This window comes from Squalius cephalus, assembly GCF_949319135.1.
Source record: "Squalius cephalus genome assembly, chromosome: 12".
Lineage (NCBI taxonomy): Eukaryota > Metazoa > Chordata > Actinopteri > Cypriniformes > Leuciscidae > Squalius > Squalius cephalus.
This window is the reverse complement of record NC_137133.1, coordinates 23,683,369-23,700,733: the sequence shown is the minus strand read 5'-3', so window position 1 is coordinate 23,700,733 and position 17,365 is coordinate 23,683,369. Positions and strand designations below refer to the sequence as shown.

General features: G+C 39.1%; 1 protein-coding gene across 1 annotated transcript in view; it reads left to right on the top strand.

Annotated features, from left to right (window-relative positions):
- The window catches only part of rev3l (REV3 like, DNA directed polymerase zeta catalytic subunit), a 351,481-nt gene that overhangs the window by 104,171 nt on the left and 229,945 nt on the right, over positions 1-17,365 (top strand). Inside the window, exon 4 of the mRNA XM_079887722.1 lies at positions 3,212-3,372. Coding sequence (XP_079743848.1) covers positions 3,212-3,372 — 161 coding nt within the window. The remainder of the gene's footprint in view (positions 1-3,211; positions 3,373-17,365) is intronic.

Here is a 17,365-nt window from a genome sequence, read left to right as displayed (position 1 = left end):
GACTATTTTTTTTTAAATCACAATTGTGAAGTGCATAAGCTTTCTAGCATTAATATTAGGCTACTATAGCAACATTTTAGTTGAGAACAGTCTAGTCTCAGCCTCAGACGTCACGTATTGGCTGAACGTCTGATGCCTATGGCACACAAAATTGAAAACACTTCAGGAATTCTACAGGATTTCCAGGAGATTTGTGTGTTGCATTCTTTAACGGTCAACCTGGAAACTGGTCCATCAGCTTCATCTCATCCTCATGGACTGCAACAGATTTACTATTTCTTGCTGTGAGCAGTCTGAAGGTCTAGCTACGCAAGACTAAGGACATTCTGTTTCGCAGTAACATTTTGACTAGCACATTTGACACATTAACCTATTAACTTCCCGCACCATGAAATAGCTCTACTGAGTAGGCTAAAGGTATGATGAAATATTTTTTCCATATTTTAGAGGGCTAGATAATTGGTCGTAGTTAGTTGACTTAGTTTATTGTTTGTCACCGGTTGCATTTCAGGTTGTTCTAACTTACCATAAAATTATGCATCTCTTAAAAGGGTCACAACGTGTGTTTCGTGTTAGTGAAGCTGTCGCAATAATCGTGTGTTTTGCAGTAAAGCAGATACAATTAATTACTTTTGGTGATGGTGGTATCGTGCTAATTTGTGTGTATTTTTGGTAAAGCTACTGAAATTATGTATCCAAGATGCATTTATATCTGGTGGTCTAAAACGTTATTTTATTTTTTATGAATAGATGAGTCAAAATTTCAAATACATGTTGGCCTAGGCAATTTTCATTTTTGTTTTATGTAGTAATATTATTCAATGCTCTGCCATTTGAATTTGCTCGCTTTTAGTTTCATAGTTGTAGTAGCAACAGGTTTAACGTCCGACAAATACTTGAATGGGCCACATATTTTTTTCTAGCGGGGGTTGCTTTGTGTTACGTCATCGGCACCTTTCGTTTCTTCAGACGCCCCATCTTTAGTGCTCCGCTGGCTCTGCAATGAGCATGTTTATATGCACGCTGTTAACTTCCAAAAATCAGCTTATTGAAATAACCAGTTGTCCCGGTTTACATGAAAACCAATAACCAGGCAACACAAGTAAACCATGTTTACAAGACTTTATTAATAAATCGGGTTATTTCCCGCCCGGTAGTGAAAACATATTCATTCGTGTATCTGACTTGTGCTGTTACATTTATGATGTTGGTTGTGATGTTAAATAAAGCATAAAAAAATTTCAAAAAGTATTCTAACATGTCAGCATATTTCCTCTCATGCAGTTACAGATGCAGCATTTTGACTGTACCGCTTCTACTTTGACTTTTTCTTGACCTAGGAAATTATAAAAATAGTTTGTTTAAAAATAGTTGGTTAAATCCGATATCGCATGTTGCCAATTTACCCAATAGTATTTCGACACCACAAGTTGCCAGTTGGCAGAAAAGCATATTGTATACAGCAGTGTTTCCCAACCCTCTTCCTGGAGGCACACCAACACTACACATTTTCCAACTCTTCCTAATCAATCACACCTGAATCAACTCATCAGCTCGTTAGTAGACTCCAAGACCAAAAATATATGGGTCAGATAAGGGAGACATCCAAAATGTGTACTGTTGGTGTGCCTCCAGGAGCAGGGTTGGGAAACACTGGTATACAGCATATTGCAGCCATGGAAGCCAGTGAACAAACTGGGTCAGAAATCGCAAATTCTACCCAACCTAAAAAGCCTCCACACCCTGCTAAAAATCTCTATGAACGGGAGCATATTAAAATTCATATCAACTAATAAATCAATAAATCAACTCATTAACTTATTGTGTAAGTATGCTTGCATTCCACTGTCAATTGCGCTCGTTCCTGTAACGTGTCCTTAATCTGGCAACCAGCGTGAGTGTTAAGTCTGAGCAAGTCTCCCAATATTTAGAATTTGTACTGCAGTACCCATTTCAACCGCTAGCTGTCAGTCTCACATACTGCACCTTTAAATGAGAAAAGCTTTGTCAAATGGCATTGTTTTCATAGCCTGGGTTTCCCCATTCTGCCGATTTTATTCACGCTGCTAGGCAGCCTGGACACCATGGACCAGATTTTCCCCTCAAAAAGGGAACCAATCACAGAACGGGGAGGGAGCAGCAAGACGATGACGACGTCTATGCGACACACCGAAGCAGTTTGTTTATATCTATGGATCCAACATCATAAAAGACCAGATTACTTTGATCGAACATTCTAGTAATGTTACTGGAAGAACGTTTGTTCATAATTTACGTGAACCTCGCCAGAACGATCGCTAAAGTTCTGAGGACGTCCCGTTAGCTGGGCATCTAGCGAAGCACCCGTAAAGGATTGTTGATTAGATGGATTGTATTTTCATGTTACAGCTGCAAACTAACATGATGGCAATACTGTAAATATGTCAATCTTACTTTGTACATGGACTTTAAAGTGGACTTAAACCTCTTTTTAGTTGTGATAGTGTGTCACAGACAGTCCACATCACATTCACACTGGGGTTTGAGACGCGAAGTTACCTTTCGATGCAGCCTTAGATAGTGTTCTAAGTAGTTTAGAACGCAAGTTTATTTCGTCTTCTTCCTCGTCGAATTTCTGTCGCTCTATATACGTCATCTGGTATAATTGAAACGATTGGCTATGAGCTACGTACAGGCGCATTTGATAGACATTCGTAGCGCCCAATAATTGGCTCTGGGCATTCGTAAACCACGCCTCAAATACGAGAAAATGAACATGTGGTTCCCAGACCACGTCTCAATGAGAAGAGGTCTGACGTTAGCCAGGCTATTTTTTCATGTAATTAATTAAAATTAAATATCAATGATTTTGCTGTGCTGTACTGAAATAGATTTGCATGAGATTCATGAAATTTTTCTTGTATTGGCATCTACTACTGAAAATTCGGTACCAAAGTAACCTTTTGTGATGTAGTGTGTTCTAGAATTTAGGAGTGTTTGTCCTGGTAAACCCTACGTTATGGGGACAAAATGTCCCCACAAAGATGGCAAGATCCAAAATCCTGGTCCATAAGGAAAACTTAAATGTGAAAAAAAAATTCTGTGATGGGTAGGTTTAGGGTTACAAAGAACATGGAAACATGGAAAAGAACATGGAAAGCCAGTGTGTGTGTGTTTGGTGGGATATCATGTGTTTGGTGTTACTGATTGAATGCATGTTTTCTCTTTGTAGGGTGAGTGAACTCCTGCAGGGTGGAGCTGTAATGAATAAGAGTTTTCAGCCCCATGAAGCTCATATTCCCTTCCTGCTGCAGCTCTTTATCGATTACAACCTCTACGGCATGAACATGATCAGTCTTGCTGCTGTTAAGTTTCGAAAAAGCAGTGCAACAGGTAACACATGCAGACATTCATACACACAAGAAGTAGTCTTGCCTTGCCAGACTTTTGATTATTAAAAGTCTGATTCACATTGCCCACAGTGCCACCCACTTAGAAAGAGATTGTCTGACCAACATGTAAAACGGTCAACTTGTCCAAAATCCAACTAGTTTATTTTTTAGTTTTAGTTGAAGAGTTTGATTTTATGAGTTTGTATAGATATTTTCCTTCTGTCTTTTTAGCTTTAATGTTTTTAGCAGTGATGCTTTAAATGGGATTAATTTAGAGGCTCAACTTCTGAAGATTTGTAATAATACCTTTTTAATTAGGGATACACCGTTACCACACTTTTTATTCAAATGAGTCCCAGCCTCTACTTAATCTGCCATCACGCCATGTTGAGTTTGTCTAGTTTTTTTAATATCCCGCTGCCTTTCTGCCTTTCCTTTCAGGGAGAAAACTGGACAGTGTAATAAGCTTTTTCACCTTGTATGTAAAAACACTAAGGAAAGCAGGTTGAGGAGGTGACGGAAAGACGGCGGATATCAAATCTAGTAATAATGTCACTGATTAAGCCCTATCACTCAATAAATAATCACATTTCTGAGTGTTTTTGAAAGTTTTGTATTTTGTTTGGTTTAATAATTAACATTACATTTGCGATAATGACTCACTCGGCTTGAATTAGCAGAACGTCCTCGCAGCCACTTCAAAATTGTTCACAAGCTTCTATGGATTTGATTTTGGTTGTCATTTGTTGAAATAAATACAAAAAAATAGTGTGTCAGTTTGTCTGCTGAATATGACCCTCTTGGATTCTCCTCTGTGGTCATATTCTTGTATTCTTCTACCCCTGATGACCCAAGCTTTCCTCCTCATCCTAAGCAGAGCCAATCCTCCATGGCTTTCGCTGTGACATCTTCTTTAAAGACCTGCACACTTCCACCACAAACCAAAAGCCCAGAGTCTGGATCCTTATAGACTACCAGCCTGTCTCTGGTGGTGTTCGGGAAGGTCATACCTTCTTTCGTTGCAAGGAAAATGTCTCGCAGGGCATAATTTTTTGGGTTGTTTAGGGTCCGATTTTTGCCTGAAAGGAACTTTTATTTTACTGCTCTTCAGAACCATGCTACTGTCTTAAAGGGAATTTTGAAAATGACCTTTCATGTAGTGTGTAACATGGCTCTAAGTGAATGAAAACATCCTGCAAAGTTTTAAATCTGAAAGTGCACCGTATATAAAGTTATTGTCTTTCAAAAGTAAGAGTCGACTCTGAGTCAATGAAATGAATGAGTCATAAGCCGTTTCGTTGTGACGTCAAGACGAAACATTAGCATATTTTCCGCCCACTTATAGCGTGCACAGACACCAGGGAAAACTCTAACCTCAAACTGGCAGCTGATTCCTGTGGATACTGAACATAGTATCATGTCGAGGTAAAGCCAGTTTTTCTTTCACTGCCCAAGGACGAGCATGTGAAGAATCAGTGGTTAAAATTCATCTTTACCATGATATCACAGTGGTATAATCCTAAACTTTTGCTCTGTTCCCTTTATTTCACTGACGACTGCTTCTCAAATCTCAGAGTTCAGTGCAGGATTCACAAACTGCTTGCTTTTGAAAGATGGTGTTCAAAATACTTAGTTTTGAGTTTTATATTGTGTAGGTCTCCTGCTAACTGGCTAACTCGCATTATCACTGTCTTAAATACTTCTGCTAATCAGTTTGTGGGCCACTATTACCTATAACTGTGTCTATTAATGCAGATTGTCTGTCGTTCTCACTACTTTGAGGAAAGATTAAGCATGGAGCAAGATTTGTTTTACCAACGTTTGTTACATCAGTTATTGATACAGTTTCCACATGTTCACCGCAATATATTATTGATATGGTAAAATCAATGTCATTGTTCGTTACTGTCTTTAGTTTACGGTGTAGGAAGCCTCAGGACAGCTGACGTTCTTATGGCAAATGGTCTTATGGTGTTTTTGTTTGAGAATCATTGAAATATGTGGTGATCTCCAAATGTATATTATGAGGAAATTAAACAGTTTTTTGACCTTTGATGCATGTAAACCTGTTGTAGGAGACTCCAAAACAACATTAGGAAACTTTAAAATAGCATAATAGGGGCACTTTAACTAGTCTAGTTATATTACTGAACCGTTCCACGTCACACAGGTTTTGGACAGCTGACCCTGCAGGAGGTCTCCTGGTTTTTACTTGAACTTGGTTGAGATCACCATTTTGCCTTGATTCTTCAGTCGGTTCCTGTTGTTTTTCTTTGGACCTCTTAAGCACTGCTGTGAATGCCTTCTTTTGGAGCTTACTGATGCTTTCTTGATGATAGCTGCAAGATCTAGAAGACTTGATCGGCAATTGATCTATCGGTAAGATCAGGAACTCTGAATTTTCTTCAAGGTATTGAGGATTAGCCCCCCCGGTGATCACATCAGCTATGTTTTTTTTGGGCCCAGTATCCACCACCATTCTTGCGCCTTCATTATTCCTTGGAATTCTCCAATTCTGTTTGCGAAGAATCTCTTATAGCCATAGCCAAACAGTCCTTTGTGCTATACAGCGAGAAAGCTATCAACCAAGTGGTACCACTTCCCAACTCTAATTCGGCTATGCTGCTCAAAGTACTTCCGCAGCCTTGAGGCAAACACTGCTTCACACATCTCTGCTTTGTCAGTGTCTCCTTTGTGGTCTAATGTTTGGCTTTGGACTCCACAAGCCTGGTGATTGAGCCCTGATCAGAGTTCCATTTGAGGTACATTATCGCACCATAAGCATTTTCGCCATCTGAAAAGGTTATTGCTCAGTGTTCATCATTGGAATTTGGAGGAGTTCTAGTTCTAGTGAATTTAATCTGGCCAAGCTGGACCCACTCCACAAAGAGCTTGATTACATCTTCTCTGAGACCATCCAAGAGGGTGGTGTCCCAAGTTTCACTGACTGGAACCACCCTTTGCCTCTTGGAAAGCTCTGCGGACTAGAATTGTTCCCTTCTGTTTGGTTGGAGTCACTAGGCCTACTGGATCATACACATCCGACACCTGACTCCACTCCCTTTGTGTCAGTGGATTTAGTGTTTGAGCCCTGACTTGCTCTTGCGAAAATCTTCTGACCAAGTCTCATTTTCTTCTTTCTCTTTGAGAAATTGATTGATTGTCATCACACAGAGCTTGTCTTCTTTCACGTCATAGCCTAGGCCAAGTGCTTTGTTGTCATCATCGCGTATTTGGTTTGGTAGAATCCTGATCTTTTCTTCTCGTCCTCTGACTCACCCCTTCCACTTAGATCTGAGAAAACCCATGGCTTGAGAAGAAATCCTGCTTTTAAGATCAGCTCCACATTTGCCACAATGGACCTGCTTTTATGACCTTATACAATGACCTTCAGGTGGTGAAGGTCATTGTGGGATGTGAGAATGTCGTCAACATAGCTGTCTTGATGGAGCACCCTCAAGGTGAGCAAAGGATGGTAAATTGGCAGTTTCACACATTGCCAGCTGCGTGATGCAGCCTGCTGATTTGTCTCCAATGTTGATAAAGTCTCGCCAAAGGAACCTGTGCATATGCATTTAACGGTCTTCCAACTAAACGGAATTGTACATCATCTTGATATCTCCTAATGCGGTGTATACTCCACTCCTGAATCTCAGCAGGGCAACATGTATCTGATTAAGAAAGTCTGGGCCTTTCACTACCAAATTATTTACGCTGACACCTCTGAATCTTTGGCTGCAGTTCCAAACAAGTCTCACTGGCGTTGTGACTGAGTGAGGGTTAGGAGCAATAAGATAGCTTGCGTACCACACAGGCCCACTCTGGTTAGCGATTGTGTTTTTGGATAACTTTACTGCAGCCCCTCAAGCATGTCACGCTTATAGGCAGCCTTCCACTCAGGTTCTTTGGCTAGCTGTTTCTCCATACTCAAGAATGTAGCTGCAAGTTCAACTGCACTCCTGTTTGGCAAGGAAGCTGAGTCCTCCAACTAAGGATATTTAGCATGCCAATGGAGCTCTTTGCTGGGGTTTTCCTCTGTGACGTAAGTGAGGCCCAGTCTTACTAGGGCTGTGACGGTGGCAGTTTTTTACCATTGCGGTGGTAATGGACCAACTACCGGCGGTGGTGGTTGGGGGGTTGTTTTGAAATAAAAAAAAACAAAGAAACAACACTAAAGCCTGTAAATATCAGTAAATACTGTTAACTTAAATAATATAATAAAGTTGAATCTATTTTTTTTAAAAAACAAAAAAAAACTTTGGTTTAATATTTCCACACAAAGACGCGTGATATAGCCTAACGCTCTGCGCTTTGAGAGGGATGTGGGACACGAGCAGGAAAGAGACCATCGATCTCTTTTCTGATATCTTCATGTTTTCTACTTGTAAAAGGTATGAAAAGTGAATTTTATCTTCCACAAGGGCAAGGCATTTAGGCTATGTTTGATATTGCGCTGCCAGAGAAAGCGAAACAAAAATGCGCTTTACAAATAAACTTGACGCTCCTTACCAATTACCATATGTCTAATAACAAGCACAAACTGTGTTAAAAGGAATTTGACGTACAAGTAAAACTGTAGGCTATCTGTCCTACAGCGTTTTTTCTACTTAACCACAGTAAAGAATACGAAAATAATTAAGGGCCTAATTAAAGGCCTAATTAAAAGTGAACCAAGGAAGAAACATTTATAATCCCCTTTGGAAATGGAAAGTCCAAAGATGAAGTTGACGATGCTGACTCGTCATCTTCGCAGTGAACGCGCCTCTAGAGGGAATTGCGCACTTCATAAGGAATTCATTATGCTAGTCAGTTTATTTTCGTTTTGAATTGTTTTGTTTAAAAGTAGACAATTCAAACTTTCTATATGGAATAACTAATGGAATATTGTTAAATTCACTGATAATTGGGTGACCAGATCGCAAACCAGAATTCAAAGCCGAGAAAGCTTACATTTATGGGCTCACGCACAACTCTCTCATTCGTCATGAATCCAAACTTTTCCATGGCTGCGATGTAACATTTAGTTGCTAACCTATTATTTCTTTTGTAAACAAATCTTTGTGCTTCACTCGTGTCATAATATTAATGTAAAACAGTATTCACATACAAAAAAATTGTTTTGGCAGACCACTGCCGGTGCTACTCAGCCACCGTGGTGGCGCTTTACAACCGTGGCCGTGGTGGTGCGGTTGTCAAGTTTACCGGCACAGCCCTAAGTCTTACTATTTAGAGTTCCCTCTCCTCAGCAAGAGTAATTGCTTTTCCACCTGGTTGGCAATTTCCACAGCGGCAACCACCGTATTTAGGCTCACATGCTGCACAGATGGAATCCCACTTCCAGCACTCCAGAAAGTCTCGGCTCCTGGTTGGAGTGCTTGATTTGTGAAATCTGGCTAATGGCTTGTTTGGTGGACGGTACTCTGTTACTTCCTCATTTCAAAGCTGCCATTCTCATCGACCTTGCAAAGTGCGTTTTGGATCTGTGGGCAGATACAGCAACCTCTACGAAGAGCTCTGGGTGAGTTCCTCCAACCGTCTTTCCCAGTAGTCTGTCCCACAGCATGAGGTCACCGACCACTCAGACCCTTTATGGGGCTAGCTGGCCTTCTCAATGGCTTGTAAGCAGTATGACCACTTTAGTTCGAGTTCAAGTGCAAGTTCGATGTGGGGAACGTCTGGAAAGTCGCTCAGGTGGCACTGTTTTGTGAATCTCGGCGATGCTTTCTAATCCATAGCAAGCCAACTGATGTGACTTGAAAGTGCCCTGAAGAGTTTTTACATTTGTCACATTGAACGCTCTAGCTGCAGTGTTTGAGAACACACTTCGGCATTGCTGTGTTATGTTTAGTAGATGTCTACTGAGAAAGTCCTCTTGATTTTTAGGCTGCGTCTCATTTCTCTGTCTTACCCCTTACTCTTACCCCTTCCCCTCGGTTTTGCGCGTTCATGTGAGGGGAAGTGGTGTCCCAATTCTCATTTTGATTAAGGGCTAGGGCCAAGGCATAGGGCTACATAGCCCTTGAAACGAAGTTTGCGGAGGACCACACTTGAAAGAGAGTAAGGATATTTCTCAGAAGTGACTCGCACAAATGTAAGTATTTTCAGCAGTTTAATGACACTCGTGTTTTATGATACTTTTAATAAAATGTTCAAGCGGTTTTAATTGTAATGTTTTAGTTTTGAATCGCTAGTTAACCGCTAGCTAGCAGCTATGCACTATTTGCCGTTTGCTAATGTTTTGCTTAGCTATGGTGTCACCGGCGCCGCCGTTAAATACAATGAAACAATGTCTTTAACTGATGGCACACAAGCGTGCAAAGATAAAGAGAGACCAGGCAATCGATATCACAACCCGAGACGACGGCATCTTCGTTTGTTTATGTCAACGCGTATCGCCTCTGTTGACGTAGCAGCCAGCTAGCGGAAAGGGAAGATGACGCAAACGGTAATCGAGTGGTGTCTCATTTCTTAGAGAAACGTTCTTCCCCCTACCCCCCCTTCACTCTGTATCGAGGGGCAAGGGGAAGACGCAGACAAAGGGGTAGGGGTAGGGGTAGGGGAAGGGGAAGGGGTAAGACAGAGAAATGAGATTGGCCCTTAGTGTAGCCCTTCCTGCCCTTGTCTCCTTCAGGACAAAGTTTGCTCTTTTTCTGCATAGTGCTGCTTTCCTTTCTTTCAGCATTTGGGCATAAATAATAGTGATGCTCAAGAACACTTTCTTCCTCAGTCTTGGTTTTTGCATAGATAGCTGGGTTTGCAGAATGAATGGTCCTCGTGAACTTCTAGGCACCTTTTACAAGCTCCCAGTTTTCTTACTGCAGCCTTCTTGTCTGCTAGCTTTAGTGATTGGAACTGTCTGCTGAAGTAGAGCTTCCTTTTGTGCTTAGCGTCACCACAGACTACACACCCTGATTGGTCGTTGGTTGATTTTGTAGACTTGTTCTTGTCCATCTTGGCTCGGTTCTTAACTCCTTTCTGTTTGGTTCCTCATCCCTTAAAGGGGAACTGAAACGAACAAAATATAATTCGATAACATGTTGGTTATTAAAACGGTTATAAACCCTCTGGGGTCTGAGCTGTTTTTTGGGCCCTGGAGGTGTTCTGACATGCTCTGACATTTGTGCTTATTTCTGTTACTTGTGACATTTTCATGGCTAAAGTCTAATTACACTGTATTCAGCACAAACTCTGCTACAATAATATATCAGCAGCATGTGTGTAAAAGTTTGTAGTTTTGAGATAATGACATTTATGCGTGGTTTGTGAAAATACAAAAACAAATTGTCACTGAAATAAGGTCATGAAACCCATACTGATTATTTCTTCACAAGACTTTTGAAAATTGTATGACGTAGCCTAGAATATTTGCTCTAAAACTGTGAAAATCACTCTGACTGCTCATTCAGAGAAGACAATATATTGATTTAAAATTTTTACGACGTGTTTTGTGCCACAAAGCTTTATGCGGGAGCTCATTAATATGTAAGCTTTTCACACCTGAGAAAGACAAAGGCCCTCCTCTAACGGCCCTATTAGGAGCTATCAGGCCCTATCATTCTGAGCAACCTTGCACAAAGAATGAGGAGATTTAAAAAAGAATGGCTTTTAGATTGTTTGATTTATTTACAACACAACATAATCCAAAGATACACAACAAATGACAAAAAAGCACTCATTGAAACCAATGATCCAAAGACAGAGACCTTTGTGCCATTCCTAAAAACATTGTACATACCTTTCATTTCCAAGGTGTTTGATTTTCACTTTACCAGGTTCATGTACAGAGACTCATGTGAATGTTGAAGTCAGCAGGAGTGGCATCTGGGCCCTGAAAGAAAAAAAAAAGTGAACATTCTGATATCAAGAGAAAGGCCTGCACGATTTTGGGAATACATTTTAGATTTTTCTGGTTAAAATTGCTTTTTAAAATTCACAGAATACACATATACACACACACACACACACACACAAATGTTTCCAACAATATATAATATAATGAAAACCAGGTTTGTTGTGCCTTGTAGGCATAGGCTATACGCAGTGCTGCATAAAATATGCAAAAATAATAACAATAACCATAGCAGCCTATAAATCTTCCAAAATATTTCAGTAACAACTAAGCTAGAGAAAAATATATTGATTATCATGTTACTTCAAATGTTTCCATTCGTTATGATGATATGAAATGAGATAATAGTAAAAACATGAAGCCGTTTGGTGCTTTTCAAATGCGATCGCGATCCAAAATATGATACATTCAAACGCGATCGCGCTCAAATATAAAACATTATGGTTACCATATACATATCTACGTTTGAGCAGATATCCACAAACACAGTAACAGTAAACACGGGTCTAAATATTATAATATTCACCATATATCTAGCAACAGTTCAACTGCAATGTGAAATTTATGCAACATTAACAAACTAATATGTAAGAATTTCTTACCTTACATCTTTCTTGTCTTCAAATCGCGTTGTTCTTCTTCTGAGGTAGCCTAAATCCAATGTAAGGTCACAGTGCGCCTTTCAAACTCGACGAAAAGCAGAGACTTGTGAAGTGTTTTGGTGCTTTGTTTTTGAGGTAATGAGCGCGTTCGCGTCCATGTGGAGATTTGCATGTGAATATCTTTTGCGCGAGTGGGCGTGTTCAAATTAAAAATAATTAGGAAGCGTTTGAGAAGCTGGACATCTTGTTGGTTTTATACAAATTACTTAAACAGAGAATATTTGTTTTCAGTTTGAATCCGATCATTTAAAAGTACACACTTAAATGTTTATAAAGGTATATGGCTCATAAATGTGTGACAAGTATTCGCTGAGTTTTGTTTCAGTTCATAGACGTGCTCAAGAAAAAAAAGTTCACCGCGAAGGAGAGGCAGAACGCACACCCTGTTTATTTTCTTTATTTTACAAAAGCACAGTGTTTTGATTTGATTGTAAGTGGACACATACAAAAGTAGAAATATCACAGATTCTTTTTTTTATATTTCTTTTTTCTGTATGACCATAAATGACGGTAATTTAAGTTTATAGTTTATAAATTAGGTCATTTAAGTTTATAGTTCTACAATGTGAAGAAAATCCAGCAAAACGCGCGGGCGCGTTTGCCGACCTCAGAGGGTTAAAACTGTAAACAAATTAATTCAAAAATATTAAAAACAAAACATATATGAAGTTTTTCCCAATACTGAAATTTACATTTGTTGTTGCAGAGTGTGGCCGTGTTCGATGACGTCACTGGCATGGTACCACTGTAGGCTACTAACGTTTTGTCAGGCTACTCTGACTGAACTGACTGATTTTGACTACAATTTTTTTTAACTGTACAAGTTAACACTAAAAACCATTTTAAGTAAGAAATTGAATCATCAAATTAAATAATAAAACTGCATATTCTTCATTGTATGAATGAAACGTTATAACCGTTCTAGATTTAAAGGTCCCGTATTATGCCCCTTTTCACAAGATGTAAAATAAGTCTCTGATGTCCCCAGAGTGTGTATGTGAAGTTTTAGCTCAAAATACCCAACAGATCATTTTTTACAGCATGTTTAAATTGTCATTTTTTGGGGCTCAGAAAAACGCGCTGTTTTAGTGTGTGCCCTTTAAATGCAAATAAGCTGCTGCTGGACGACACAGGGGACGGAGCTTCATGAGCTCGCGCTCAGTCTCTCAGGACAATTTCATCTCACGGAATGATGATAATATCAGAAACTCTCAGTAACGGTGTTCATTTCGAGTCGGACAATAATGCCTACAGAGTCAGAGTGCTGTACAAGCAGATGACAAATACGTTAAAAAATAACCGTAATTAAACTACTAAACTATAACGTATTTGTCATCTGCTTGTATGTATCCATTATGTATTAATAGCCTACAAGTCTGCTGTCTGAATGATGATCAAGCATATACTGATGAGTTTAATAAAGTTTATTGTACATCACACAAAAGATGAAGCGTCAGTTTTACTTCAGAAAATCACTGTAAGAGCTGAGTAAACACAGTGATTAGAAGTGTGCAAGTACATAAACGAATTTCGGTAGAGTTGATGGAGCATTTTTGTGGGCGGAGGTTAGTCAAAAAACTGTTCTACTGACGTCATTAAAGCAGGAAGTAGAGGGATGTAGTCCAAACGGGCCGTTCGATGTAGTCAACTTCTGTTAAATAAAATATCTCGCTTGGCATTGAACTTTGAGCTTTATAATTTTACAGATATTATTTATACTCTAACAACAACATTACACACTAACTAAAGTTTGAAACATGGGATCACGAAGAACGGGACCTTTAACTAAACCCAAAACCAGTAATGCAACTTTTTTTTTTATAAAGGTAACCTACTGCAATAACATAGTCCATTTAACAAAGCATAAACACAAACCAAAGACTTTCATTGAATGCAAAATCTTAATAGTTTATACTGTATTTAGTAGCAAAAAAACACATTCACGCCAATCAATTCAGTTCAACATTCCATCACAATTATTCACCCCAAACCACAACACCAACAAATGTATATAGAGTTCAAGACCAATAAATGTCCATGGATGATGCAAGTAAGGATAATAGAGAGAATAAAGTCTTATCTAAATTCCTCAAAGTCCCATAATGTCCAGTATATCCTCCAGAAAACGATCAGTCTTAATCCATATGCTTGCTGTCTCAATAGCAGAGTCCATGGACAATAAAGGTGATTGTTGTCATATGATGAGTTGTTGAGCTTTGGGTATCAAGGAACTTATAAAACTTCCTTACATATTCTTCTTCTCACGGACCATAATCCTCCAGAACAAACAAGTCCTTCTACAACAATAAAAAAAAAACATACTAAATAAACAGTCCGAATAATATAGTTTAAACACTTCCAAAACACACACAAAAAAAGAAACAAGTTAGACATCCATAACCTCACTCAATTTAAAGTTTAGCATAAAACAAATGTTTCTCAACCAGGACTCAACAATTACATGGCAAGGCCATGCTTCAGCCTTTGCATGATACACCCAGTCCTTCTACCATGTTACATGAGTTATACACACACATGTTGCCCTCTAGTACCCCTAGTGGTGAGGAAGAGAACTTATCCTGTATAATGTTATAATGTGACTGTTATAATGTATACTGATTCTTACATAGACTGCTGTCACTTTAAAAACTACAGTAATGCAGGCATCTAGAATATACTGATACACATAGAACCTTATGTTTTTGACACTTTAAATGCAATTCATTCGGTTCACCTGACGTCACTGTAGCTTTGCACAGCCATCTTTACGACCGACGGTCTCAGTAATGCCTGCAATATGTTGTGCAGTTGGCTGCAACAACAGCCGAAAGAGGAACCCTGAATTGGTATTTTATTCTATACCAAAATAAAAGGATAGAAGAGAGAATCATTTATTTAAAAGACTTGAAGTCTCATGTTGGTTTGTGTTAATTATATTTCCATTATACTCTCAATGCCCAACATTATACAGACAGATATCGACAGATAATGTTTTTTCTTCATTTTATTTGTTGGATCTGTTTAAATGTTAAAGCACTTTATCATGGTAAGTTAGTAAGATTTGGGGTTGTTTTGAATATATGTCTGTCTGTCTGTCTGTTAGTTAATACCTACTTAAATCTAATAAATATTTTTCTGAAGTAAGTAACGTTAGCTCTGCAGACGATGCATAATCTCAGCCTTGAAATGCATATTAAAGGACTAGTTCTTTCAAAAATAATAATTCTGCCGTCATTTACTCACCTTCATGTGCAAATCCTTAAGTTTACTTTCCGTGGAAGACAAAGGGACATTTTTGAATATGTAGCCTAATGGAGACTCTTCTTGTCGATGTAATGAAAGTGAATGAGTAACGTTAGCCTACTGGGGGCTGTCACGCAAAAATAATAATAATAATAATAAAAGACAAAACAAAAATCACAAAAGTATAATAAAAGTGTACGACTCGTCCGTTATATTAATATTGTTATTTATTCATATGATAGCTTTGTGACGAACAAACTGCAATTTAAGTCATTATATTATAATCACTGATGAGCTTTACCTCTTGATAGCTTTTAATCGCAGCTGAATCGTGAGTGAATCATTCAAAAAGATTAGACTCGAAAGATTCTTTCATTTCGATATTTGTGTGTATTAAACCTTCTCTATAATTGAACATCTGTTCTTTCGGAGAGATATGGCAGTCTTTTATGATATTTGGCTGATGTCTCTGGCTGTGCTGATGCTGGTGTCTCTTTGGACTCTGCCAGTGCTGCTGTTCGGATTAGATAGATTCATTCATGCCAGCCGAACAGCTGCAGATTCATAGATTCATTCATGACATGACATTATGGCAGATAATAATGGACTAAAGAAAACTGGGGGTAACAAATAAGGACCTAAAATTGGGATTTTCTCCAGGTATCTCTGTCTCTCTCTCTCATTCAAATGGGCAGTTTAGGCGGCCATACCGGGCGAGTCGGTCGTCAATATGGCGGCGTTCTATTTGTAGTGACGTAGGTGGCATCTATGAATAAGACGATAAAGAGAATTTAGTAAGTCAAGTCATCTTCATTTATATAGCGCTTTTAACAATGTAGATTGTTTCAAAGCAGCTTTACAGAGATAAGCGTATAATTTAAGGTAACAGAGATTTGTTTTGGCTTTATAGCGGTTCTTTAATAAAGTTATTTTCCAGCTAAAGTTAGTTTTGATTGATTCGCTTCCGTCGCAATGATTATTTGTTATTAAATTAGGGGCCGCTAAGACGACACCATTCTCTCTACACAGACTTTAAACGCGAACCTGTGAGAAACGCTGATGGCATTCACATGCGCATTAAGAATTGGTTCTATAGTTATGTGCGTTTGAATATATGTGTGCAGGTTTGTAATTCCCTACAAACCAAGTCCTGTTTTCAGTCGAAGTCCACAGTAATCGATTGTCGCATAGGTTTAGTTACCTATGATCACGCGCGTGAACTCGACAATCGATTACTGTGGACTTTGACCGAAAATAGGAAGAAAATACAGGTATGTACGCTGGCTGAATTAACATCACTTTTATTAAAGGGGCTCTAGGTAACTTTTTAACCTTAACTGAACAGCTTCGGAGTCAGTGGAATGGTTATATTACTTATTTCGGGTTGAATGGTGGTGGTTTCGCACCCCCCTGGTGCCCGAGAGCGGAAAAAACTCACTTGCAACTTTGGGACGCGGGTCGTGTTCCAGGAAGTATCGCGTGATATCAGGTCTCGCGATGTAACGAATTGCTTGACGGCACTGCACACGTAATTACACGCCCCCATTCAAGCACCAGCTAGCTAAGCAAAGGGCAACGATAGATTTAGTTATGGCTGAGCCTGTAAAAAGAAGCAGAAAGCTAGGAAATCTTTGTCGGAGGACCAACGAAAGAGGAAACGGGAGACTGACCGAGCAATAAGTCAGACTCGAGTAAAGTTAAATATCGGACCGGCTTTTTCAGAATGGTGAGAACTGAGAGAAACAGAAGCCTGTAAAACGGATGCTGACCTGGCCTTATTGCTGTTGCACTTGTAAGTATCTTTGGAATAAACTGTGTTTAATATTTAAATTTCAAGTAATTGTGACCTCAGGATGTTTGCTATTGTCCGTAAAGTTTTTTTATTATGATCGCTGTCTGTTAGGGGCTTACTAGTACGCTAGATACTATAACTTTGATGTTAGGCATTGTCATTAGCAAACACGTTTGATTTCTGTAGTTGTGTGGCCGTTCCTCTGTCGGTTTTATTTGTGTAACTTACACTTTTATTTTATGTCACTAAGTCAACGCGTCTGATAATAGGCAATAAACATGTTGCACATATCATGATCGAGCTAGAAAAAACGTTCGGATGTTTTCTTAGACAAGCAAAGGTAAACCATCATTCTACCAGATGAACTTATAGACCTTGCTAATATAACTTTAGACAAATATTAGCCTCCGATATATATATATTTTATGCTCATGCCCACTCTCCCAAA